The sequence below is a fragment of the Callionymus lyra genome, chromosome 2 (genome assembly GCF_982586985.1).
Source record: "Callionymus lyra chromosome 2, fCalLyr1.hap1.1, whole genome shotgun sequence".
NCBI lineage: Eukaryota > Metazoa > Chordata > Actinopteri > Syngnathiformes > Callionymidae > Callionymus > Callionymus lyra.
Genome location: NC_141819.1, coordinates 18,700,210 through 18,710,444, shown reverse-complemented (window position 1 = coordinate 18,710,444; position 10,235 = coordinate 18,700,210). Strand labels below are relative to the sequence as shown.

The 10,235-nt window shown below is 39.0% G+C and overlaps 1 protein-coding gene and 1 long non-coding RNA gene across 2 annotated transcripts in view; one reads left to right on the top strand and one right to left on the bottom strand.

Annotated features, from left to right (window-relative positions):
• LOC148085778 (uncharacterized) overlaps positions 1 to 3,394 on the top strand; it is a 257,146-nt gene extending 253,752 nt beyond the window's left edge. The window contains exon 2 of the long non-coding RNA XR_015710515.1: positions 2,333 to 3,394. This is a non-coding gene — a long non-coding RNA (uncharacterized LOC148085778). The remainder of the gene's footprint in view (positions 1 to 2,332) is intronic.
• A 1,817-nt stretch (positions 3,395 to 5,211) lies between these two features.
• On the bottom strand, positions 5,212 to 9,608 carry ttr (transthyretin (prealbumin, amyloidosis type I)). The gene is made up of 4 exons (XM_087782764.1): positions 9,531 to 9,608; positions 7,703 to 7,842; positions 7,502 to 7,637; positions 5,212 to 7,085 (listed from the first exon to the last, which is right to left on the bottom strand). Exons 1-4 carry the CDS (start codon positions 9,597 to 9,599, stop codon positions 6,981 to 6,983), a joined length of 450 nt encoding a protein of 149 aa, XP_087638890.1. The 5' UTR covers positions 9,600 to 9,608; the 3' UTR covers positions 5,212 to 6,980.
• Positions 9,609 to 10,235: the final 627 nt, after the last annotated feature.

Here is a 10,235-nt window from a genome sequence, read left to right as displayed (position 1 = left end):
GTACATTTAACATGTTTTTTTTCTGGTTGTATGTCCAAAGATGTCTAAATTGTGCGGTGATTTTCCACTTTGAGCTTTCTGATCTGTGAGTCGACATGTTTGTGTTCGTGAACACGCCCTCACACGCTGCTGAGCATTTTAATATCATCCAACAATTCTAACACAAGTTCAGTGTGACAATCGTAGTTAAATGTTGCTTCACATTAATATGATCATTCTTTTTTTCTTTCTGAAACTAGAAGGAAAGCGTTTATTTTTGGCAAAAAACTGATTTATATTCCTGTGGTTCTTAATAATTACTGTAGTTTATTTTATGCGATTACGAGCCCTGCTGAAGAAGTCGAATTAATATTAAAAACAACAAGCAAGAAGTTAAAGAAAAGTGAACAATGTTGACATTTCGTGTTGTGGAAAACCAAAGAATAATAAGTATTTGTTCAATTGGGGAAAAACAAAACCAGTATTGTGGAGCATCATATTTCGGTGCGTCACTCACGTTTGTTTTATCACAAACATTCAGCCCAGTTTTGAACCTTCTCAGGTGATGCAAGACGAGCAGATCAGAACGACTCCGCGTGGAAAAACGTCCAGATTTTAATTTATGTTGCAATATTTCTAAATGGGTTTGTGTCATTTAAAACGGGATGTTGCACGACTGCGAGGATATTTCTTTGAAAGGCAGTCGGGGTCGTGACCTCGACTGTATTCCAAAATGCCTTTTGCGGCTGAGAGCGTTGGAGCGCCCGTCTATGTTTACAGTTGCTGACTTGAGTTCATAAAATCTACCCCGTCATCACCACCACCACGACCGACTGCAGCCAGTAGCTGAGGTTTCGTTCATGCTTTTGTCTTTTCTAAGGGTGTTAAAGCATCAGATATTTCTGTGACTATGACACTCTTCTTCCTGCAGAGGGAGCTATTGCAGCGTAGCACGAAGTATTCTTTTGGTGATCAGTCCCAGTTTTCAGACACAGTCCCAGTAACGCTTCTATTCTGCTTATCAAACATCATATCTCAAACTGGCAGGAGATGAATCCGTTTCCTGGAACAATGTATGTTCATATTTATCTCCCAAAACAACACGGTAATCCATCCAAAATGTTGAGAAATAACAAGTTGGCAAAGACAGAATTGGGGGAAAAAAAAGCTTTTCTGCAGCAAAAGCATGAATGTGTAGTAAAGCAGCTTCCTTTTCACCAGTGAAATCTTAAAACTAATAATACAAAAAAAAAAGAATTATCTGTTCATTCTGGAATTTTGTAAAAAGAAAAAAAAAAGCTCCTGCATTTATTGATAGATAAGTGGAGGACGTTTTTGATACTGACTTCTCATGTGTTTGTTGGAAGGCACATGTGCTACTGTTTAGAAGCTCCACGCTGCAGCTCTATACACACGGCTGTGAAGACGAGGTACCACAGGGTAGCGGACATGTAGTCGGTTGTTTTGATATCCATATTATATCTGCAGCTAAATTCAAATTCGACATTGTGTTGCCGAAACCGTATCGTACTTGATCGAAAGGGGCTCATTGCTATTGATTCGTATTGATGAGTCCGACCTGTTCCGTGGGATGTTTGTTCCTTAAATCATTGTGAAGGGTTTATTGTTTTGGCTGTGAACGCTATGAAGAAACTGTGAGCGGTGAACTCCTCGTTCTGGGTGTGTAAAGTATGTCCACGATTATTAGTGAAAGCTCCACGCCAAAGTTATTTACCAGTGTTTTTCTTTCGTGGTTTATCTTGTTTTTTTTTAAATTGCAGCCATTAGTTGTGTAGTTGTTGTTTGGTGTGTGCAGCCGAAGGATCAAGACACATTCTGACAAAAGATGAAGAAAACTTCAAAATGTGCATCGATTTAACTTGAAAAGGCACTGTGAGGTTTCAAGAAAAAGTCTTGACGTTTTGAGATTTCCGACTTACTTAATACAAACGGACACACAACTGTTGACCGAAACAAAACCTCCTTGGCAGGGTAAATTAAAGATGCATCTTTGGTGATGGCCAGAAGGTATTTCAGTGTCTCCTGGACAAGTGTTTACGTAAAAAGGGTGAAATCATTTTAGTTCTACTTGTGCCGAATATTTTCATAAAGTCGTGACAAAAGTATTCACAAGATGTACTTGTGTTTTTATATATATATGAAGTACCTTTGCCACCCGTCAACTCTCAGAATGATGGAGGGACCTCACGGTCTTACCGACGATTAAATAAAAAAATAAAAATAGTGTCAATTTAACCAACCGTGTTTTCACATTCACGCCTGGACGGCGGCGTTCTGCCTTACACTTGGAAATGCTAGTGAACGGTTGATGACGCTTCGTGAAGCGATGCAGTTTTTCAGAGGCCACCAGATGGCGCTCTCTGCTCTATAATCTCGTGCTTCTGAGGACACTGCTTCATGGAGCTTTCATCAGCCTATCACCACTTAATAGACATGTCTTAAATCAACCCGCTATCTTGCCACCCAGGTATGGATCACGTACCTACAAGGGCCCCCTATGATTTTTCACCTTTATATCGTTTTCTTTTTTTTCTGTTGCCTAATCCATCATGTGCCACAGAAGCTAGTCACCATAAATGATGCATCATCGAGCCACTTTATTGGTTGTATCCAATCCATTTCGTTATGGTGCCTTAAAAAGGCAGCCTTGATCACCGCAATACCTGTTGGCTCTATCGCTGCATCCACAGCTTTTCGTTTCCTCTTGTTGATTCCACAATTTACACAGATTGAAAGTGTATTTTGACGCGCTGAAAGGTGTTTTAAAAAAAAAAATGCCATAAATTAAAAAACTGCAGTCATCGGTGATTTATTTTATACTCGGCTGGTGTTTTTGCTAAATACTGACCTCATGCTGTTGATGAAGTTTAGCTATTGTTACATGGTTCTTGCAGATCACCCACTGCGGGAGTCAAATGTCTTTTGTTTTGCACATGAATTGTATCTTTTATTTGACTGTGTTTAGCTGTGATTTTTTTTTTTTTTTGTTCCATTTTGTTGCCAAATTTTCATATCGGCATCAGACAAAGTGTTTTGTCCTTCATTCTCCCTCTGCTGATCCACGTGTCGTGATGTCATGAAGCGCCGAGCTCTGTGGCGACCACGGTGCAGAGAAAGCAGCTGCACTGAGCCGGGTTCGTGGGGATCGGTCATGTAGCACCCTGCTCCATTTGTGAACCTTCTCCGACGCTTGTCAAGAACCCCCCCCACCCCGACCCACTCCTCGGACATCACCTCAGTTTATTTTATTTTATTTTTTTTTACATGTGAAGTTGAGTCTGGCAACTGGCGGTATGAAACAATGTGAGTCTGGTGTTTGAACCGTTACTTTGTGACGTTTATTTCTTTGTTAACAGGAGACAAAATAAACACTTCATTGCCATATCTGGAAAAATACCGGTGTTTTCTTTACCTTCACCTCCTCACTCCTTAATTCACTTCTACAGGAGGGCACTACAATAGAAAAGGTGCTACTTTAAGACAAAAACAAGTTCACATATTATGCAGGAAAAACTATATATACAGTGCCTTGCGAAAGTATTCGGCCCCCTTGAACCTTTCAACATTTCGCCACATTTCAGGCTTCAAACATAAAGATATACAATTTTAATTTTTTGTCATGAATCAACAACAAGTGGGACACAATCGTGAAGTGGAACGAGATTTATTGGATAATTTAAACTTTTTTAACAAATAAAAAACTGAAAAGTGGGGCGTGCAATATTATTCGGCCCCTTTACTTTCAGTGCAGCAAACTCACTCCAGAAGTTCAGTGAGGATCTTTGAATGATCCAATGTTGTCCTAAATGACTGATGATGATAAATAGAATGCACCTGTGTGTAATCAAGTCTCCGTATAAATGCACCTGCTCTTTGATAGTCTCAGGGTTCTGTTTAAAGCGCAGAGAGAACCATGCAGACAAAGGAACACACCAGGCAGGTCTGAGATACTGTTGTGGAGAAGTTTAAAGCCGGATTTGGATACAAAAAGATTTCCCAAGCTTTAAACATCTCAAGGAGCACTGTGCAAGCAATTATATTGAAATGGAAGTAGTATCAGACCACTGCAAATCTACCAAGACCCGGCCGTCCCTCCAAACTTTCATCTCAAACAAGGAGAAGACTGATCAGAGATGCAGCCAAGAGGCCCATGATCACTCTGGATGAACTGCAGATAACTACAGCTGAGGTGGGAGAGTCTGTCCATAGTACTACATCAGTCGTGCACTGCACAAATCTGGCCTTTATGGAAGAGTGGCAAGAAGAAAGCCATTTCTCAAAGATATCCATAAAAAGTCTCGTTTAAAGTTTGCCACCTGGGAGACACACCAAACATGTGGAAGAAGGTGCTCTGGTCAGATGAAACCAAAATCGAACTTTTTGGCCACAATGCAAAACGATATGTTTGGCGTAAAAGCAACACAGCTCATCACCCTGAACACACCATCCCCACTGTCAAACATGGTGGTGGCAGCATCATGGTTTGGGCCTGCTTTTCTTCAGCAGGGACAGGGAAGATGGCTAAAATTGATGGGAAGATGGATGGAGCCAAATACAGGACCATTCTGGAAGAAAACCGGTTGGAGTCTGCAAAAGACCTGAGACTGGGACGGAGATTTATCTTCCAACAGGACAATGATCCAAAACATAAAGCCAAATCTACAATGGAATGGTTCACAAATAGACGTATCCAGGTGTTAGAATGGCCAAGTCAAAGTCCAGACCTGAATTCAATCGAGAATCTGTGGAAAGAGCTGAAGACTGCTGTTCACAAACGCTCTCCATCCAACCTCACTGAGCTCGAGCTGTTTTGCAAGGAAGAATGGGCAAGAATTCCAGTCTCTCGATGTGCAAAACTGATAGAGACATACCCCAAGCGACTTGCAGCTGTAATTGCAGCAAAAGGTGGCGCTACAAAGTATTAGCGCAAGGGGGCCAAATAATATTGCACGCCCCACTTTTCAGTTTTTTATTTGTTAAAAAAGTTTAAATGATCCAATAAATTTCGTTCCACTTCACGATTGTGTCCCTCTTGTTGTTGATTCTTGACAAAAAATTAAAATTTTATATCTTTATGTTTGAAGCCTGAAATGTGGCGAAATGTTGAAAGGTTCAAGGGGGCCGAATACTTTCGCAAGGCACTGTAGAAGGCAAATCAAGTTTTGGGGATTTTAACAAATGTGATTAGACTGTGAAATAAAAATAAAAAAACCAACAACCTAAGACTGCTGAACTATTTTTGACAGTTTATTTTTTCCATTTATCTTGAGTAAGTAAAAGGAAAATCCAGTATTTTCATTTATTCACCTCATACATGAACGGATCAGTCGGACGCACACTGGACTGGATCCAGAAAAGACGAACCTCGACAACGACTTTGATCAACAACCACATCAAGATGAAAGGTAAACAGAACTCTTTGTTTCGATAGTTGTTTCCAGTCACGCAACCACAGCTCTGAACTGTTGTATTCTATTGTTATTAGCATCCGTGTCACACAACAACTCAGTAACCATGGCTCTTATAACTCCAAAACTAAAACGAGACATTTTGATAATGTTCAACATTTTGACAATAAAGTAGCTTTAAGTTTTTTTTTGCACTTCATCTTTGATGTATGGTTTGACTTGTCCCCTCCAGGTTGATATAATTTAAAAATCAAATGTATATACGGGGCAGAATACGTAAAGTAAAGTAAAAATTAAATAAACTTCTATTTTGATGAAGAATTGCTTGAACGTTGTCATGTGAATAGTTTTCTCACCTGCAGTTAATACAAAACTCTGCTCTAGTAGAAGAACTCACATTTCTCCGATCCTTAAAACTCTTCACTGGCTGCCAGTTTCTTTCAGGATCAACTTTAAAATTCTGGTTCTTACTTTCAGATCTATTCCTGGTCAGACTCCTCCTTACATCACTGATCTGATCCAGCCTTACACCCCAGCTCGGGCTCTGAGGTCTGTGGATTAGAATCTACTGATGGTTCCGTGCACCGGTAATGGGGGAACAGAAGACCCCTATGAAAACTGAAATGCATCCAATTTCTATAAGCTTTAAATCATATGTATTATATAGTGATGGTTGGATAAGGCCTTGTGATACAGCTGTCGAGTTAAGAAACTGTATCTTCAACCCATCACTGTTATTTTATGGTTTACAGAATTCAAGCTTTTTTATCCCAACAGGAGACAGAAAAGCCCCTTGAACATTCAAACATGTACCATGTCAATGGTATTTTTATGAATCTGTAAACGTTATGCTATGGCAAATATGTCGGGGAAAAAAAGGATAATTCTAGAAGAATCATTTTTACTGATAAGTATTTAATTAGGATAAAAGCAGTAACAGTAACTTTTTATTTTTTTAAATCTTAACCTTGTGATCTACTACAGATTTATTGTTATTTTCTTTGTCTTTGCAAGTAATTTACATTTTATTAACCAATACTCCCACAAATTATGAAAGTTCAATTTCAAGACGGATATTTTACACACAGCCGCTAGAGAGCGACATTGCAAGTAGATCAAAAATGAAAACTGAACTACAAAAATATCTTCATGCTGACTCCAGAGATGATCCCTATTTGAGAAACAAACACTATTATTACATTAATTCTTAGTTAGCGTAGATTACAATCTATAGGTATGAGTTTCAAAAATATATATATTTTTTATCTTAACTTCAGTTCATTAATGAGACGACATGTCACTTCTCCTCCATCACATATGTCTCTTAATTCTGAACCAAAAGTACCAACTAAAAAAAAAACCGTTACAAATATTTGTGCATCGAACAGTTTTTATAGCATATTGGTTCATCCTTTTTATAAAATATATTGTGAAAAATGTAGACATTTTTTGGCAGGAACTCCATTTATAGCACATCATGTATATAAACCTTCGGTCCTGTTGAGACACGATGAGGTTCATGGAATGCGGTGAAGGAAGTCCAGTCCAGTGGTGAAGGTACCGCAAGGGTCCCTAGTGAGGGTTGCTGATGACCGCCGTGGTGGTGAAGGAGAACGGACTGAGCAGCAGTGCCAAGATGTAATGCTGGTGACCATCAACGTGGGCCTCAAACACAACCTAACACAAAAAACAATGTCGTTTAAAAAGTGAAGTCAATATACTCTATAATCTTTCATGAATACACAAGTGAACGTAGGGAGTCACTGTGTGTTGTAAATATTACATCAGGCAGTATTTATTTGCTATACTTGGAACCTGATACCGTGCCGTGGATCTCGTGGCCTGAGAATAATCAACTGTTGACTCGACTAGAACAAATATTGAGTCATCAACAGGCGTCTCTTTCGCTGGACTGGTTTTTAGTGGAATCCACATGGCTGAGCCAGGAGCTGAACGATCACTTCAACACACAGCTGCTCCTTGTTCACGGGTCATCACGTGCTTTTGAGCTGAACGATCGGACGGGTTCGTTCAAGTCTTGTCACACCGATGTTTCAACTCCAGCGCAGCTCGACAATACGACGATCACTCACGTCCGCCTTCTCGTGGAAAGACCTCACGCCCTCGTTCAGCCAGTAGGTCTTGGTATCGAACTCGACGCGATACAATCCTGCAGGGAATTCTTGCTCCGTGATCATGTCGTGGATCTCTCCGTTCACGTCCGTCATTCTGTACGAAAGAGGAGATCATTTTGTGTCTGAAAACATGCTGTCTCGAACATGTTGAACTCATACCCCGCAGCTGCCTGGATCCAAACACCATCAGCACTTTTACGATACACCTTTATTGCCATCGGCCCGGCCGGTTTTCCTTTCATGGCATCCAGGACCTTCACTGTTAGAGGACACTTTGTGTCTGAGCTTCCATGTTGTTCCTGGAGAGCACATGTGAAGATTATTTAGAGACACACAGTTCATAGATTTTATAGAGCGACTCTAGAGAACAGATTACTGATGGAGAAGAGAAGTTCAAAGTGTGTGTTATCTGTGTGCTGGCAATAAAACCTTTTGTAATTACAGTGTAATTATATTGTAATTATGTCGTTATAACAATTAGTGAAAAGATAATATTAGCCGGAAAAATGTTCAAATCATCCATTACAAATAACACTATTCGGTTAATTTTACATTTTTTATAAATATTGTTAATTATGTTGTGATTATATTGTAACTACAAATGTAATTAAAATGAGATCATTTTTTTTAGCTGGAAAAATGTTCAAATCAACCATTACAAATAACAATATTCGGTTGAATTGACATTTTTTTAAATGTATAATTACACTCTAATTGCAAGACCGTGTTCCCACTTTAAAGCTCTTAACGTCCACAACTTTTAATGCCTAATAAAGCATAAAGCCAGTCGATTCACGTCCTATCGTCTTCTATAAACTTCATTAACGCACTATAATGAGTGATTGTGTAACACGTTACAAACAAGACCTTCATAGAAAGCGTGACCAGAAATGTTCATGTTTAACACAAAGAACGGATGAATTCGCCACACGTCGTAAAAGTGGAATCCACGAAACATATTATCGCAAAAGAAAATATACATTTCTATAAGTTGAGAAGCACTCTAACAGTGCATACTTCTGCCAAGGAGCTAATTTCAGTTATGGTTCCTGTCTTTGGTGATTTATTTTGCCCTCACAATTTGTCTTGACCACAGTAGGTTTTGTTTTTGCCAGTTCCGGTGCATGTTTTAGATTAAATGATTGAGTTTATTTTTTTATTAAAGACTGTGATTGTAGTTACTTTCTGAGCTTGTGACTCTTCCCACAATTGTGTCTTCTGCTTTTCTGCAGTTGTGACCATTTAAAATGAACAAATGATGACTAAAAAAAGCTTCACGATTCAACAAATGTGTTGCAAAAAGGTAGTTTCTTGACAGGTAAACTGGTTGAACACATGGAGTTTCATACAGGCAAGTAATTTATTTGTATTTATTCAATGTTCCTTTTGAACTGAGCATGGTGTGTGAGCGACACCAAATGTGACTTAACCTTGAAATGTTTTCTTTGTTCCACTGAAAATGTCTTTGAAATACATTGATAACTTTTGAGAGTTACATTACTAACAAACTGAAAAAAAAATACCAAAAAAGTAACCATTTGCGTCGAGGTTTATGAAGGTAAATCATTGTTAGCTACACGTCTTCAGTATGTAGCAGAGTTTTGGCTTCATGACTGGTCTGTCAATCATGTCAATTAAAGAGCGATGAAATACATTGTTGTTGTTCTCATATTGAAACATTCAGAATGTTGTGATCAACTGTGGGCAGTGTTTGACCCTAAGCTAACTCTGATGTAAAGCGAGAGGGACATGTAAACATGACTTGACCTGTGAGGGGAGAAGGATTTCAACAGAATGTCACTAAAACTTTTAAGTCCATATTTCAAATAAAGGAAAAGCAATATAACTGCACCACTGGTGCTATATGGTTGTTGGTTCCCTCACTTATAATTTGGCATCACTAGTGTTGAGTCATGACTGATTTAAAGACAGGATTAATCTCCGGTATCATCGTAGCCTTCGTAGGAAGATCAGTCGAGACACTTACTGTGGCGCTGGCGTTACCGAGGAACACTGCCGAGGCCACGAGCAGACAGTGAAACATGAATGAAAACATCCTGACTTGACGCACTTCCAGGGAGACACTGACCAACTCCACATCATGTTGATCCTCTAGTAGCTGCACTTTGATCTCCTCTCCCTCCCACAAACCTCCACCGTCATGTCAGCGCTCTTGTAATAATGAAGCCCCTGACGTGCATTAATGGATAATAACATGAAACGACATGTTTTTAGATATGGATTTAACATGAAGAAATCAGTGTCTCTGTATTTGTAATGTTAAAGTTTGATGTTATTGCTCTGGTTAACCTATTGTCTCTGTAAATATATATTCCTAAAACCCTTCTCTGATATAAGAAAATTGTTTCTCTGATTAAGTGTGGACAGTCTCAGGCTGACCGTTCTCTTCGACTGGCAAATCATCTTTAACTATTATTTAATTGATCAATTCATATAGAATTTCGTTTTTTGTTTCATGAGGTGGTGTGAAGTTGGTTGGTTTCAAGTGGACCAGTTATGAAAGAAATGTTGTTAAATGTCTTTGATTTATTCATTTGTCAGAAGATTTCATATAAACATGTCATTTCAACACTTTGCTGTGACACTTGAATTACGCCTTCTGATGATTCGACTTGATGAGTGAAGGACACACCTGTCTATTTATGACCTTAAAGTTCTCAGTGCATGTCAG